General features: G+C 44.1%; 1 protein-coding gene across 2 annotated transcripts in view; it reads left to right on the top strand.

Moving 5' to 3' along the window:
• Positions 1 to 17,619, top strand: part of SCFD2 (sec1 family domain containing 2) — a 434,776-nt gene that overhangs the window by 394,189 nt on the left and 22,968 nt on the right. For both annotated transcript variants that reach the window (XR_010409402.1, XM_045881163.3), the window contains exon 6: positions 6,099 to 6,244. Coding sequence is in view for 1 of the 2 variants with exons in the window: in XM_045881163.3 (XP_045737119.1) it covers positions 6,099 to 6,244 (146 nt within the window). In the remaining variant the exon portion in view is untranslated. The remainder of the gene's footprint in view (positions 1 to 6,098; positions 6,245 to 17,619) is intronic.

Raw genomic sequence — 17,619 nt, 5'->3', positions numbered from 1 at the left:
TTAGTTCCTAAGGAGTAAAACCAAACTTAGGAAAAATAGGTTCTTTTGAAAAGGTTCCCCAAGCACCCAAAGGATTCCAGCCTGCTCCCCGAGAGAGCAAACAACAGAAGAGAGCGAGGCCGACTGCAGTAGGGAATGCAGCTTCGTTCCAGCCATCCCGGGAGGACCCTTAGCTCTTCAGCCTTACTCCATTTTCGCTTTGTCGTGGCTGGAAATATGGGTCCCTGCTGCGTACAGAGCCACGGAAACCACTGTTCTCTCTCTCCCTGCTAAAGTAAGGGACTTCAGATAAGTGGAGACGGGGGAGAGGACAGCAGAGGGAGGAGACGCACGGGCACAAGAGGCCGATTTTGTTGCTCTAAGGAGTAACTGGACTCCTCCCCGAGAGATCGCCAAGCCCTCCAGAGAAAGAAATTGCAGGGGTATGAGTCATCCTCCATTTCAGAAGAACACAGGGGTGCCCTGGGGGACCGGGGGCCTCCCTTATCAAGACGTAGGCAACTGAAGTACACAGATCGTGCTTGGCTAAAGGCTAGGATCAGCTTCTGGTTCATTATCTATTTAACTAAGTGGATTAAATGAGAATTGACTGGAATTGCACACTTAAGAGTTCCCTTACAAAACACTGTTATCTCATAAGCTGGCTCAATGGAACAGGCTGTCAGGGGCTTATTAGAAGTAACTGAATACAGTGCCTTACAGAGCAAAGATCCAAAGGAGGGTATATAGCCAGGCTGGGAGACCTCACACCTTCTGTGACTGCAAAAGTCAGGCCTGGGGTATGACTGCAAACCTGCAATGTTAGCATCGACCTCAAGGGACAGGCACAGGTCTTCCCAAGAAGAAAGGCATTTGCTACTCACTCCATTTTAAAAGCATTTCTTCGCTATTAAGGCTGAATTAAGAGTTTCATTGATCTTTTATATATGTGGTCTCAGCACATTTGAAAGACGACAGAGTAGAGTGGCTAACAGGACCACCTTTGGAGTTAGACTGCAAGGGTTTGACCCTTAGCTTTGCTGCTTATTAGTTGAGTGGCACTGTGTTGCTTAACTTCTCTAGGGCTCAGTTTCCCCATCTGCAAAGTGGGAATGCTATCAGTAGCCCAATGCCATCATTGCGTTTCTGTGGAGATTCAGTAGGCCGAGATGTACACACTTCTTAGCATAGCACCTGGCGTAGTGACGGCATAGTGAGCGCTCAGTGATTATAGCTGGTGCTCTTGTCGCAGAAAAAATTCCTCCCATTTCAGAGCTTTGGGGCCCGCATCACCTTTAGCTATTGACTGCAGCATGAATCTGGAATGGGCCGCATGCCCAGAGGGGATTCTGGATGGTGGGCGGGGGTGGACATGGAGGAGCTCAGGTCTGTGATGAGCGGGACATTTGGACACTGACTTTACCAGGGATGGTGATGTGACCCTGCACAAGTCACTTATGTCCTCTGATCCACATTTCAAAAGTGTGTGTGTGTGTGTGTCTGTGAGTGAAACTTTCATTATAGGTTTTGGGTAAGTGAATGTAAATCCTGCTTTTGGTGAGGATTGATATAAATACAAATAATGCTCAGAGACGGGCCTGGTGTCCCAGAAACATGCACATTGTGAAACACTTGCTTTGAGGATACCAGCCACGTTGGAAAGAGTTGATGCCTTGGACAGAAGTTGCTCATGTGCAGTTAATTTGAACAATGAAAATAATTGACTGTTTTTCAGGAAAGTTTTACTTTATTTGCGAATTTAGGACTTTTTATTTTCCTTCCAACAATGTGATAGCCTTATTTTTCTGTTGGATTCCTTTGAGCTTAATTTATCAGTAATCTGTAAATGTTTCTGTCAAACAGTCTGCTCCACAGTTGACCTCTCTGCAATTACACATTAATTTCAATGTACAATCCACAATTTCCATGAATTATCTATAATTGTCAGTAATCTATAATCCAGTAGATGATTCTATTCCACTCAGTCTAATGGATAAACATCATGTTACTTTCCAAAAAATTAAAAGAGACCATATGAAAGATTGGATGGATCTCTCTATTTGATAGAAATGAATTACTTTAAATAAAAAACTTAGCCTAGGGGCACCTGGGTGGCTTCATCAGTTAGGCGGCTGACTCTTGATTTCAGCTCAGGTCATGATCTCAGGGTCGTGAGATCAAGCCCCACCTCCAGCTCCATGCTCAGCAGGGAGTCTGCTTGAGATTCCCTCTCTTCCTCTCCCTTTGTCCCTCCCCCTGCTCAAGCTCACGCTCTCTCTCTCTCTCAAATAAGTAAGTCTTTAAGAAAAAAAAAAGATTCTCTCTCTCCCTCTGCCCAACCCCCCCCCACTGCTTATGTGCTCACACACACACTCTCTCAAAAAAAAAAAAAAAAATTTAGCCTATTAGCTGAATCGTGTTTTAGAGGAATTGAAACATTGTGCATGGTATTAGGAAAAGCGATGTCTTCTTATTTTCATGCCTTTTTTTACTTGAAAGACTAGTACAGAATGTCCAACACTTACATATAATTGGTATGATTTCCCATATTTTAAATGGCTCAGGCTGAGAGTTTAAGGAAAGAAGCTTATATGAATGAGTGAGAAGCCATAACCTTCCAGGGTTTCTCCTGGTTGATTATTGACTAAAGCGCAAGCTGGTCTGTCTGAGCTAGGGCTGCAATGCCAAGGGTAAGCATGGTGTGATATCAACACATGCCCTGTACCTGTGGATCTTAACTCTTTTTGGTTATGAGCCTTCGTAAGAATCAGGAGGCAATTATGGACATGCTCCTCTGAAAATGACACTTTCTCCTTTCCACAAAGCTTGACATGGAATTCTGGGGAGTTCGCATGATCTCCTGACTTCCCTCCACCTCTTCCCTCCCCTCACCACAGTTCACTGAACATGGAGGCTTCCTCTCCCCGTGCTTGACCACACTGATTTTTTTCTTTTTAATGACATGAGTTGGATATTTCTGGAAACCAGGAGTTAAAGACTAGTCAGGGAATTTTTATGATACGATGAGAAATATACATATTGGTCTTTGTCCCCGGTCCCTGTCACACAGCTACTACCAGAGTGACAGAAGTGACTTGTATGCTAGTGGGATGACTAGTGGTTGGGGCCCCTACCAGCTTCAGGATGGAGGGCTTGGTTGCCAGAAAAACAAGGGCATGTTTAGAGAGTTGGAGTTTTCAGCTCCACCCCCCCAACCTCCAGGGAAGGGAGAGGGGCTAGAAATTGGGTTAATCACCAATGGCCAGTAATTGAATCAATCATGCCTATGTAATGAAACCTCCATAAAAACCCTTAAATAATAGGCTTGGAAGAGCTTCTGGGTTAGAGAACACATCAAAGTGCTGGAAAGGTAGAACGCCTGAAGGGAGCATGGAAGCTCCAAGCTCCTTCCCCTTAACATTCACTGTGCCTCTCTTCCATCTGACCGTGCCCGAGTTGTATCCCTTGTAATGAACTGGCAATAGGAGGGAAAATTCTGTGGCAAAGGAGGTAGTTTCCTGAGTTCTGTGAGCTGTTCTAGCAAATTACTGAACCTGAGGAAGGCGTCACAGGAACCCTCAGTTGGGAGCCGATCTGTCAGGAGAGCAGGTGGCCATCTGGGACTTGCAACTGACATTTGAAATGGGCCTGAACCCTTAAACTGCGGGGTCTGCGCTAATGCTGTGTAGTTAGTGTCAAAATTGAACTGAATTGTAGGACACTCAGTTGGTGCCCAGAGAATTAGAGAATCGATTGGTGTGGGGAAAAGACCCACACATTCAGTGTCAGATGTGTTGTAGGTAAAGGCAGTTCAGAATTTTGCCCTCCCTTTAAGAGTAATTATAATATAATGTTCCACAGTAATTAAGGGTACAAGTTCAAGTACTCACATGCCACCTGGCTGTGTCTGCTACAGTCAGGCTCCTTTGGATGTCCCTATATACTTTAGATACATTCCATTTTAGTTTAAGCTTGTTTGGATCTACCTCTACTCCCTAAAAACAATTTCTCCCTGTCAAAATCAACAAGCCTCTCCTCACTTCACACCCACTAGGATCAATCAAGAAGGGTAATAACGAGCATTGTTGAGGATGCGGAAAAATCGCAACCCTCTTACACTGCTGGGAAGAGCGTCAAATGGTGGGGTCACGCTGGAGAACAGCCTGGCAGTTCCTCGAAGGGTTAAACACAGAGTTGCCAACTCTATGGCAACAATTCTACTCCCAGATATATATCCAAGAGAAATGAAAATGTATGTCTACACAAAAATTCATAAAACTAGCAGCATTATTCATAATAGCCAAAATGTGAAAATAACCCGAATGCCCATCAACTGATGAACGCAACTATAAAATGTGGTATATTCATACAGTGAATATTAGTCAGCAGTGAAAAGAAATGAAGTAGTGATGTATACTACAACTTGGATGAACCTTGAAAACATTATGCTAAGTAAAAGAAGCCAGTCCCAAAAGATCCTATGTCCTATGGGTCCATTTATATGAAATGTCCAGAAATGGTAAATCCATAGAGACAGAAAGCAGATTGGTGGTGCCAGGGACAAGGAGGAGGATGGAAAAAGGGAGTGACAAGTTCACAAGTATGGAGTTTCTTATTGAGGTGATAAAAATATTATAAAATGGATTGTGGTGATGGTCATACAACTATGTGAATATACTAATAGCTATTGGACTGTACACTTTAACCGTACGGTATTTAATTTGTATGGTATATGAATTACATCTCAATAAAGCTGTTCCCAAAAAAGAATACAGGCTCCCAAAAAAGGATCCAGGCTGTGTGTGTTTGAACACCTGTGGAAGTTCTGGTGTCCAGTGACAGGGATTTGGATGCAAGTATTGTATTTGGAAAGATATTTCGGGCAGCATAGTCAGGAAATAGGGAAGTGGGCCAGGGAAGGAAGGAAAGCCAATAAAGGGACATTAGTGAGTGAGTTATCTTTGTGGGCAACTGGGGCTCCATCCTTCTGGGACTGAGCAAAGGCTTTGGAGACCACAGTTTGGAATTGTTCCCCCAGGGAATGAGAAATCTGGGTTGTTCCAATGAATGCTGACTTCCTAGGATTTCCAGCCTGCCCCACACAAAGGCCAAGCATGCTTCTACAACCAGAGGAAGCCCACAGACAAGAAGAGAGACAGAGACAGAAACACAGAGGCAAATAGAAAGATAGGCATGCAGGTACTTGAGGTAGGAAGCAGAGTACACAAGAACTGTTCCGCAAACCTACAGTGATGTCCAGGGTGACTGAGCAGATATGGGCAGAGCACTGCCAGGGTCTGCTCACAGGCGTATTACCCAACCACTCTGTACCTTGCTTCCTGCATCCTTAAAATGGGGAAGATAATAGCTCCTATCTCAAAAGGGTGCCCTGCGGATGAATGAGTTAACGTATCTGAGTATTTGAGACCGCCAAAAAACTTATCTTGGAACTTTGTTTTTTAAACTTCTGACTTACCCATGATCATTTCTCTTTTGAATAGGCTTCTAACAAGATAGAGAAGAAATCCAGCTATTATAAGTGTCAAAGAAAAATAGAATCATTGCCGAGAATAGTCTTCTTATTAGGTCCTCTTTGTGTGTTACCAGCTTTGAATGGCTGCCTTTTGAAAGGCACCATATGCTTTGTGAGAACATTAGACAGATGCCCATCCCAGTAAGATCTGTTCCCGGAGCAGTTCTATCATCTCTCAGTCTTGGTCTTCTATTTCCCGGAAACTGTTGGTAGGATTCGAGCAAGAGAGGTTCATCACAGCACTCTCTGGTACTTTTCTTTGTGTCTCTCTCTATTTTCCCACAGCTATGTTCTGAGGATAGCAGACCCTGGGGAGCTTTCTTTCTGTGAAGCTTCTATAGTGTGGGGACTGAAGCCAGTGGCTGCCATCCCAGGCAATTCTGAGTTCTACTTCTGTCAAAGGCATTTACACTTGGTATGTTTCATTGCTCGTGGAGGATTAAAACCACCCAGTTGGGGAACAACAGGGGCAAAATAGGGTTAAAAAAAAAAAAATCCAACTGCGTTACATCGAGCTCAAGCCGTCATGATTAAAGCCTAATTTAAGGATGTGTTCACTCAAGAAAATCTCTCTGGATTGTTTCAGGCTGTGACTCTTCAATTAAGCTGACGTTTCACAAATCCAAAATTGCTGCAGATGAGCTCTTCGCCTCGCTTCGGGATATCGCTGGAGCTCGGAATCTCATGAAACAGTTTAAGTCTGTATATGTTCCTGGAAATCATACCCACCAGGCAAGTACATATGTTTTAAAGTAACCATCTAATCTGTGTTGTATTTTTAGGATTCAGAGACCGCAAAAGGCAATTTCCATCTTAGCCTCTCTAAAACGAAGGATTTGTTCTAGATGAACTCCAAGCACCCTTCCAGTTCAGAGTTCTGGGTTCCCCTGAATGTGAAAGCCTCTTGATTCATTTGCACTTATAGGCTTGATACAGGGAGATGAGCACCGGATTGGGGGCCAGCCATGCTCTACAGCTGTCACATGTTCGGTAACCTTAGGCAAAAGTCCCTTTACTTCGTTGGGCCCTAGTTACTATGGGTGCAGGGGAGGGGCTGTGGCCTTCTGTGATTCCCAAGCTTCTAGATCGAAGCACTCCCTAAACATTCTGAACAATAGAACAAAATTACCTAATAATACTATGGCAAGGAAAAAAGAAGTTTGTGACAACAAAACCTTTGTTATTTAACATTCCCCCACCACTTCCTAAGGGCAGTGCGGGAACTTCAGAAGGGTGTTTTGAACAGTGAGTAGAAAGATGGTATGAGAATCCAAGATTACAAGCTCAGTGAGGGAGGGACCCCAGAGAGACCCAAAGGGAAGCTTAAGGAGTGAAGAGAGGCTGGAGTCATTGAGGCTGGGCAGTCTCTGTTGGACAAGGATGGAGACACAACTAAGGTTCCTGGTGGCCAAAGATAGCTTTGAAGGAAGAACAGATGTTTCTGACGGGAAAAATCATTCGTGGAGTGTGTGCAAGCATCTTCTCCTTCATCTCCCCATGAAATCTCAGTAAAATCCACTCTGTTTGCTACGGCTGCTTGGGGAGCTGAATGTGCTGTTAGTGGGGACTCTGCCCTAGTGAGGGGTTCAGCGTCAGGTTGCTGACCCTTTAAGGTGGGCATATAGACGAGAGCTAAGGTTATCTGCGATAGTAGCCTAGCCAGATCCAGACTCTTCCTCCCGTATATTCTTACAGTAGCTGATACTTGAAGAGTGCTCCCCCATTGGGCTTGTCCTTTGATCCTCACAAGAAGTAAGCCAGGAAGGCCACGTGACTTGCCACAGACCCACAGGTGGCCAAGGCCAGATGCCAGGTTTTTGCTGCCACTGCGAAACTTCCTCCCCGCTATACCATGGATTTCATGGAGGCTCTAGAAGTACTGATTGATGGTGCTGATGGGCATCTGAAATCACCCACCAACATATGAAAGAAGCTTTGGAAGCTGGCTCTCAACTTAGTAACATAAATTCCCATCCTTTGTTCAATGACCTGAGAACGCCACCACCACGAAATACAGATAAAGTCACTCAGATCATTCATCGAATGTAGTTTGGCCATTAAAGAAATCACCAGTCTTAAATACAGCAGTATGGACTAAGTCTAGAAGACATAGAACTGGTGATTTATGATGAGATTTAGACCAAAGAATGTCAAGAAGCAAGTGGCTGCTATAGTTGGCAAAATGCAAAGAAACCACTAAGTTAATAAGCTCTTTTCAGTTTTATGATTATCATTGTGACCAATTTAGCCAAATTCACATAAACATGCATTAGCCATAAATCTTGGGCATAATTAGGACAGTGATAAATTTCCTAGACTTAATCTCCCTGCTGCCAACACTGTCATTTCTCCAGACCTCGGAACCCTGTCCTGCAGCCATTGCCTTCAGAAAATGAACTTTTCCTTTGTTGTATATACTCTCTTACAGTGAGTCAATGACATCGACCCATTAACTGAAAATCCTAAATGCCAGTGAGCAGGAAGTAGGGGCAAGGTGGGGAGTATGTGTGTATCTGAAGGGGATTTAGTAAATAATGATACAGACACTTGCTCTGAAATGTTGTGCAGCCATTAAAATGAATGAGACAACTCCAAGCGTGCTTAGCAGGACTCTATGTGAATCCTTGGCTCAGGCTCTGCTTCTTGGAGAACTCAGACTAAAACAGAGGTTTATGATCTGTTAGGTGGAAAAAAGAAATGTAGATCATTCTGTCAAGCATTTTTCTATTTTTGTTTGGAAAATAAAAAAAAAACATATGGGTATGTATATTTAATAAGTCTTTAAAAATTAAGGAAAACTTTATAATGGCTGCCTTGTAGGGGGTGTGCAGGGTTGGATGGACAAGGAGGAACTCTGACTTCCTGCTTTATGTGGCTAGAGAAAGAGTTTTTGATGGGATTATCAGTGATTTTTACCTGTTTGGGTTTTTTGATAATTTTTGAATTTAAAGTTTTCAATCGTAGATGTAAGCCCAGTGAGGACAGGAATTTTGATCTGGTTTATTCACTGCCATATCCTCAGTGTGTAGAGTGGCATTTTCTATATAGTGCATGCTTAATGAATATTTGTTGGGGGCATCTTGAATGCAATACATATATTTTTATTATATATCGGAGAATTTGAGGGCATGCAAAGTATGTATAATGAGAAAAAAGCAAATGTCGAGACTAGATTCAGAGTCCAACTGTGGGCCTTGACTGGGCAACTTTCTGTCCATCTCTTCTCCCAACTTGGTCCTCAGCCCTGAGGCTCTGGCGGGGCATGAAGGTGGGGGGCTCGGAGAGTGTGCTTTCTATCTAGCTCCGTGCTGTTTCTACACAGCGTCTAGTTGAGATGTTCTGGGCTCGCTGCGATACCCAGGAAAGCACTAGACGTGGTCCAGCTCCAGATTCCTGTTCCAGCTCTGACCAGTGCTACAAATTTAGGCTCTCTCCCCTGGATCCTGGGGCCCCTACCTGCCCCATGTGCCCTTCTGGCACCCCTCTCTCCTACTCCGGAGCACAGGCTGCCTCTCAGAACCACTCCTTTCACCCATGCTAGCACTTGAGGCACCTCTTCTTTAACCTCCATCCTTTAGCCGTTTGAGAAAGTGTGTCAGCCACAGCCCAGAAAGCAAACATCACTCTCTTCATGTCAAGGAGAACATGATTTCATACAAGACATTGAGTACATATAAAGTCTCTGGAAGAGCTGGAGGGGTGGGATCTAGACTGCTTCTCCAGAAATGATCCCAAAAAATCACCACACACCTGGCCCTCCAAGGGAAACAGCCCTACTGCAGCCAGGAGAGTGGGCATGATGGGGATCATGAGGCCACCACTGAAGCTCTTGACTTGCAGAACATACTACCAATGCCGGACACGGCATCCATGTTTGTTCACCATGGTGTATCTGCAGAGCCTAGCTCAGTGCTTGCCTCCTAGTGGGTGGGTGGGCAGGTGAATGGATGGATGGATGGATGGATGCATGGATGGATGGATGGATGCATGAAAGGATTCTGGACTGTGAGTCTTATCCACAGTGGCATTTCTTATGCTCTTAATTAGTGAGACAGAGGTTAGCAGCAGCATGTGGGTTCATAGCCCAGCATAGCAGCATTGAGTTCATAGGTCCAGAGCCCTACCAACTGTGTGGCCTTAAGCAGGTGACTTCACCTCTCTGTGCCTAGTTCCTCCACTGTACGAAGGAGCTAATAATAATAATACCTCCCTCATAAAGATGCTCAAAGACAGGTGAGTTGATACATGCAAAGGACAGGAGCTGACAAAGACAGCACTATGTAAGCATTTGCTGTAACAGTTGCAGTGAAGAGCAAAATAGGCCTCTTTTGTAGCATTTCACCTTTTCCTTTGCTAGGAGATGGGCCTCATAGAAGGGGGGTCATTCTCAAGCGACGGAACTATTGGTAAGGGCTTATTACTGACGCCCGTTGGTTTGGAAAGGTTGTGTTTGTTCATAGACTGTTGAGTGGAAACCTGAGCCCCCAGTTTTGCCTGTGCAGCAAGTCTTCTTATGCTCTTGTTTCTTGCTGTGAATGTTCTAGTTTAATGGGAGGCGTAACCTCCTCCCTAAACGCCACAGTGTTTGATGTGCCGCTCTTCCTCAGCGGCAGCATCAGGAGGCTATTAGGCCAATGTCTCAGGGCAAAGAGCTTCTGTGCCCTTTCAGAAAAAATACTGTATGACTCTTGCCTGACTTGCTTTGGCAGAAGTCTCAAAGTGCTGGGCTGGAGAAAACTTTCCACAGATGCGTACTGTCTTTTGTGCCTCTGGCAGGCTCAACAAGAGTATTTGGAACCAGCGGTGCCCAAGGAGGCCTAATTCATCTGGTGCCTGGTGAAATATGGCTCTCTGAACAGTCTGTAGGTCCCATCTCTTTGTCAACAATCCCCAGCCCTGGCTGTTCTTTTCCAAGTGCTGAGCTCTCTTCTTCTTCTTCCTCCTGATTCTATCTTCCTCACTCCAGACCTGCTAGTGCCCTTTTGGAAAGAAGCAACACAAGATGGGACTGAACTGGAGACTAACCAGGAGACTTGGCTCTGTCCTGTAGTCCACTTCTAACTGCCTGTGTGAATCTCAAGCAAATTAGTAAATTGCTTTGGGCTTAGGTTTTTTTTCATACTGAAGTTGAAGGGACTACACTCAAAATTTTACAAAGTAATCTGCTTCTGGTTTGAAGGAAGGATGGCTGGATGGATGGATAGATGGATGAACAGATAGGCAAATGAACCACTTTTTAATCTGCAGAGCAAACCATTTCCTTTAAGAAGATGAAAGGGGAAAAAAACCCGTGATAGTAAAGCAAAAAATAAAAATAAATGAGCCATGGAACAGCCAAAGCCATCAGCAGTTTTGAACAGATGTTTTTCTGTACAGTCATGGATTGAGACAAAATGAATACTCTCTCTACAAGAGTATTAGAATCAATTTTGCAGAGAAGGAATAAGCATCTTCAGTAATAGGACTGAGATGGCCCATGGCTGCACCAACACCAGTCAACAAAGCCAAGGGCAGCAACGCTGAGTGATGGGGGCGTAGGTCAGGTTTTCTTGGAAACTGATTATCTAGGACCATCTTAAAGGTGCGCCAAATTCAGGAAGATGTTGGAGTTTAGACTGGTTTCTAGAAATTGTCTCTGACTTATGTATAATGTCAGAAACTACTGCTATACTCAATGGCTTTGTTCAAGAGCTAGAATCAGGTCAATAAAAGAATGTTCTAGACCTCCTCACACATTATATCCACCACAAAAGAGTAACTGGAGACAGAGACACAAATATTTTCTTCTTCATATTTTGATTAAATATAGTGTTTTTAAAAATCTGGTTTGTTCTGGAAGAGATACTGGCCATTTAAAGTAAAAAGAGAAAGTTTCTGGTATAAGATCATTTTTTTGAAATGTCAACTTTTTCATATTTAATGCCAATCAGGGATCTCGCTAGGCTCTACCAAACCTTCAGGCTATCCTCATGAAACTGTCATAAAGGGCCACATGATGGTTTCATAGTCCTACTCACTTTTGCCTTTATGGACCTCTTCCTCTATAAATAAAAAAATTAAAAATTATATTGTACAATTGCATTGGTACAGAGACAATATTATATATCAAAACATTATCTTTGACCTAAAAGTTCATTTTTTTTCCCTTCTGATTTTAAACTAATGCATTTCCATGGGCCCCTAAAAGTCTTGTGGGCTCTGGGCACTGTGCCTTCTGTGCCTAATGGATTAGTCCGCTATGGGGTCAAAGCCCGCACTTGGCGCCAGTCGGCCTGGGACAGGAACATCGCTAGCCATGAGGGAACCGCAGGCGTGTTTCTTCCCTGGGGTAGCCCTTGTAACCCAGGAGCTACTCGGTTTGGTCCCAAGGTAACAGCTCAGAAGTGAGGGAACTAGACTCACTTCGGGGGGCGGGGGCGGTGGGCAGGAGTCTCCTGGCTTAAAAACTTCACATCCTCTAGGAGCCAGTTTCTCTGAACAGTTCCACGGACATAGCTCCCAGCGCTCCTCCAAGGGACATGCCCAGTTACACGAGAGTCATCGTGCTCAGAGAAGCCCAAAGCTCTGGCTCTCTGGCCAATATTTTGAGCTCTAGGGGCACCTGGGTGGCTCAGTCGTTAAGCGTGGGCCTTCGGCTCTGGTCATGATCCTGGAGTCCTGGGATCGAGTCCCGAATCGGGGTCCCTGCTCAACAGGAGGCCTGCTTCTCCCTCTCCCACTCCCCCTGCTTGGGTTCCCTCTCTCGCTGTGTCTCTCTCTGTCAAATAAATAAAAAATTCCGAGCTCTCTCCAGTCTAATGCAATTTACTAAGCAGGGGTCATTTTTATCGTAAGCCATCTTGCCTGGCTACAGTTCGACATTCTTCTCTTATCAGGTTTCCAGGGAAACAGAGCTAGAAAGTTAACCAAAGGTCAAATTCTTATGCAGAAGAGGGGGAAAGGGTTTAATAATCCTTTGCCTATAACATGCAACTTGCCAGTTATATTAATGTTTCAATACCGACTTTATGATGTGTGTGTGTGTGGCAGAGACAAAGCTATATGTTCCCTGAAGTCCATTTCCTTTTCCTCCTCGGTACAGTTAGACCACAATTTCCAGATTCCCTGGTGAGTAAATTAGGTTTGTGGCTAAGTCTGGCCGATGAACAGTGGGTAGAAGTGATACAGATCTCTTTCAGGCTGAGCCCATAAAGTCTCTCTGGAAATCCTGCATGCTCGCCGATGAGATGCGAAGCTCCCGCGTGGGATTCCAGTGCCCTGGGAATGGGGGAGCCACTCGATAGAAGGAGCCTGGGTACCTGGGCAGTTGTGTGGGGCAGAGACCCCTTAGTGTCTGCACACACCGGCTGTGATATAAGCAAGAAATAAATGGCCAGCAGGAAAAGGAAAGAACAAATTTGTCTGTGTTTTTTATTCCTCCCCCCCACCCCCCAAAGGTGAACTGACAGAAAATGTTTGAATAGGAAAATTAAATTACTCTGCCCAACTCTTTTAATGTTGGAGCAAACCACACAACTGATCTCCCCTCCAGCCCTCCCTAACAAATGAGGAGAACTTTGAGCAGAGCCTTAGGGGAAGACATCTGCCTCCCCGATCACCAGTCTATGTGGTCCTTTGCTGAGAAGTGGGTGGCTTCTGGCTAAATAGAAAATTCCATGACAGTCAGAGTTTTCTCATCTAAGAAGCTATTGCTGAAGGCGGGCATTCCAATCACATTTCAGTGACATGATTTGGAACACAAAGCAATGCAACCTAAGTGGCTGAGAGGAAGGAGCCAAAGGTTCTCATCATTAAAAACCGTCATTGGAAAAAGTAAGAAATGTGTTTTCGAAGAAGTCATGAGGCCACAGTGCTGCTTTTATGCCTGAGAAAGTCTTTCCCAAATTGTGCTCTTTAAATGGACAATGTTATTTCGTCGTTCTGTGCTTCACTGTTTTAGTAAAGAATTAGAGGTCTTCTTCTATATGTTTAAGTGGGAAAACCTATCGATGTCTCTTCAGTAAAATATGTAGTTTAGTGTGCTTCCGATTACAAGTAAAAACAGAAAATAAAAGAAAAAAGCTCAAACTGGCTTAAGCAAGGAAGGTAATTTATTGGATCCTATGACTTCGAAGTCGAGAGAGGGCACGGCGTCCAGTAGTGAGGAGCCATTGCTGGGGTGATGCTGGTGGGAACAGCAAATAAACAGGGAAGAGCACGGTCTCGCTGGCGCTTCCTGCCTCCACTAGCCCTCTAGTGCCCCCTGTTGGCAGAATCTGCCAGGTCTAGATGGCAGAGCACAAATGTGGTTTGCAGAGCGGCAGGCTAGCGTCACAGAACTAAGTACAGAAGACAGGGCTTGGAGTTGAGAGACAATAGCTTAATCACTATCACATCTCTATAGAAAATGACTTTCTAAATTGCTGTCAAACGAAAAGATAATCAGAGAGAATGCAGCCAAGAAACCTAAGAAATGAGTATCATGGGGCCACGTCAGGCAGTTAATTAATGAAAGCATTTATGTTATTATTCTGGATTACGTGATGTGTTTGTTCTCTGTTACTTTCTGAATTGAAGTTGTAATTTCTTTCCCCACTCTAAATGTTACCTACATACTTAAAAAAATAAAATAAAAAAGATTTACAACCTTCCCCAATGGTATACAAGGATCACAAAATCCCAAGAATGAACCTATTAAGGGACTAGCCCTTCCAAATCTTGCTCACCCCCAAGGGGAACCCCAGCTCAGTGGGTATTTTGTCCTGGGTACTTTGTTGCCCAGAGCTTAGCTGAAAGTGGAGCAGGGGAGAGGACAAGATCCCCAGTCCCTCCACACTTCCTTCTTTCCCCTGGGCCCCCGGACTGCACTGGAGAAAACCATCACCCCCGGCCCACGGCTCCCTGCACAGAGGAGGTACTTAGTCTAGCATTTTAACTGGATGACAGACTTTTCCTGTGTCTGAGCTCCTTTTACCATCACCACTCTCCCTCCTTGCAGGAAGTGCATTCTTCAGAGAGCAACAGGCTTGTGTTTTTTGTAGGTTGGGGGACATACTCTCCCCTCTCTTAACCATGACAGCCTAAGTGTATTTCTCTGGGGTTCTGCTTCAAGTTATTCTATATAACTGCATATAGGCTAATAAAATAAACAAATGTAAGCTCCTGGAAGGAAGGCATGGTCCTTTATTTATTTATTTATTTACTTACTTACTTACTTACTTACTTACTTAACATAGCTCCATGGCCAACATGGAGCCCAACACAGGGCGTGAACTCACGACAATCCTGAGATCAAGACCTGAGGTGAGATGGAGAGTTGGATGCTCAACCGGCTGAGCCAAGCAGCACTCCAATTTCTTTATCTTCCCTTTGCATTTCGTATCAGTTAGAATTTCATTCAGTTGCAAGTCACAAAGATCCGAGAGCTAAAGGTTTAAACGTAGGAGGGTTTGTATTGGCATGTCAAGTAGGTGGCTTTAGTCTGTCCGGGTTAGGGTTCTGGCAGCCCCACCAGCCATCACCGGCCAACGTTGCTTCCAGCTCTCAGCTCCAGCATCTCTAAGGAATAGCCCTGTTTTCCACCGCGGCTGCAGCGCTTTGGGCACCACTTTCATGTTCCAAGCAGCAGAACAGAGAAAGGGAAAGAGCAGCCCCTTCCCTTTTGAAAAAAGAGCATTTGCAAGTCCCACTACCCTCCTGCTTCCATCTCATTGTCCAGAACTTAGTTACGCAGCTGTGCCCGGCTGCAAGGGAGACTGGAGAATCAAATCTTTTAGCTGGTGGATAATGTGCCTGCTAAAAGCTAGATACTATTACTAAGGAAGAAGCTGATGAATACTGATGAAATGCTGATAAGTTAGCAGAATATTGGTCAAAGGATTTCTGTTTGGGGAAGAGTTTAAAGAGATTAAAGTTTAAGTTGAGAGTCAATGTCCAGAAAGGCTGAGGTGACAGAAGGGCTCTCGAGACAGTTTACTCAGAGAGATGATGTGCAAAATTCAGAGACCATTCCATGACCTCATTTTTCTTTAACATTGAAAATATTTATTGGATTATATTAAGATTCCAGAAGTATACCTGTGAACTTTAGAACATTTGGAAAAAGAAAAAAATAATGTCCCTTACTCCCAGAATCTAGAGATAGCCCTAATTAACATTCTGGTGTGTTTTATTTCAGTCTCTTCTGTGCATAAATAATTTGTTAATTTTTAGCAAGTAAAAATAAAAAAAAAACAGATCATTCTTGCTGTTTGTAGTGGTATTTTAACTGTTTTTGGAAAAGCGATATATTGAAAAGTCTTCCCCCACCCTTGTCCCTTGTCCTGCTCTCCACTCCAGGATCTCTGCTCTTGGCAGCCTCTGTAAATCCCATCACAATGGGATCTTTTGTACATTTCAGCAGATACAAACTTCCAAATCCCCGGTGACACATTTTACATAAATGCCAGCCCAGCACACACACTGTTCCTCACCTTGCTGTTTCCACCCACACTTTATCCTGCTTTTTGCCAGATCAACACAAGAGCTTCTCTATTGGCTTCTGTGCCATTTCTTCCTGTGGCTGTATCCCATTTATTAATCTGCTCCTTCTGATGGGCACTTGAGTTTTTTCCAGTCTTCTGCTATTTCAAACAATAAGCAGCCTTTTATAGGTCTCATTTGCATATGTTAACATATTTATAGGATAAATTCCTAGAGGCGGAATCGCCAGGTCAAACGCACTTGTAATTGTGATAGGTGCTGCCCAATTGCTCTCCACGCTGATTGCAACAATTTGCACGCCCACCAGCAATATATAAGAGTGTCTGTTTCCCCACGGCCTCATCAAAAGTGCATGTTTTCAGACCTCTCCATTTATGCCTGTATGATAAATTTTTAAAATCTGTCTTAATATAGCTTTAGAATGGGGAAGGTTGAATCATAGTGTTTGCTTTGTTTTTTGGTTTTGTTTTTGTTTTGTTTTAATTTCTGTCTTAATGGTATTCCTGCTCAGTGCTCTACCTTCTGTGCGTATTTACCTGTGAGATCTCTGGGTATGCAGTAGTCGGTTGGACTAATAAACACGAAGGCTGCACCCCTCAGCTGAACAGTTGCTCTTTCTCCCTGCATTTTATCCCTGATAAATGCACATGACATTCTAGCTAAATAATTGTGTTTTTCTAAGATTTTATTTTTAAGCGATCTCTACACGCAACATGGGTCTCGAACCTACAACCCCAAGATTAAGAGCCACATGCTCTACCGACTGAGAAGCCAGGCACCCCTAAATAAGTGTTTATTATTTTGATGGTTTATACCCTGCTTTATTTCTAAAATATTTTAAGTAAGAAAGTTGGAGTAAAGACTAAAAAAATGACTGTATGATGTCATTTTTGTAAGATGAATGTAAGATGAAGGCAGACATGAAGTCAGTTCACCCAATAGCCTCAACAGGTTATTGAAATAGCAGGCAGGTCACAGATTTGGCCAGTGACAAGAGCCAAAGAGTTCAAAACATCTGGGCAGGACTCTGTTGGAACCTGGCTTTTCCGAGGCTGTAATAATCACCAGAGTGTGTGGAGAGGAGACATTCCTTCTTCTCTCTGCATTCATGCTCCAAACTCAGGTGCCCTGTGGGACTGGAGAGCGGAGACAGCCAGAGACCTGGGAGGAAGGTGGTCAGCTTGTGGGGAGGGAAGAGCAGAGGAGGAGGAAGAGCTTGGTAGGAAGGAGAACAAGGCAAGAGGAGTGGGGAACATGCCAGAAAGTACACTGGTCAGAAAAAGCTGCCTCCACATATTATCTGAACATGCATAGATGCATCGTTTTTCACACTGTGGGAGCTGTAACAAATCGACATCAACTTCATTCTCCTGGAATTCTTATGGTACCATGTGGCCTGCTTTTTCTAAGCCCTGACCTTGGTCAGATTCCTGTTTGGCATCTTTGCTTTGTTTTCTGGCCAAGTCCTACTTGGAGTTGAGCTCTATAGAGGAAGAAGGGATTGCTTTAGGCTTGGATCGTGACGGTACATTGTATGGAAACATTCCAGTTCCTAGTAGAGGGAAGCATAATTCTAAGAACGTTCAGGAAAACTGGAGAGCATCTTCATGTCTGTCGCAAATGACAATACTTTGCTTTCCAGTATT

This window comes from Mirounga angustirostris, unplaced genomic scaffold, assembly GCF_029215605.1.
Source record: "Mirounga angustirostris isolate CCGP_5_RB_7025 unplaced genomic scaffold, mMirAng1.0.hap1 SCAF_2, whole genome shotgun sequence".
Taxonomy (NCBI): Eukaryota; Metazoa; Chordata; class Mammalia; order Carnivora; family Phocidae; genus Mirounga; species Mirounga angustirostris.
The sequence above is the reverse complement of the archived record's forward strand: the minus strand, read 5'-3'. Positions and strand labels throughout refer to the sequence as shown.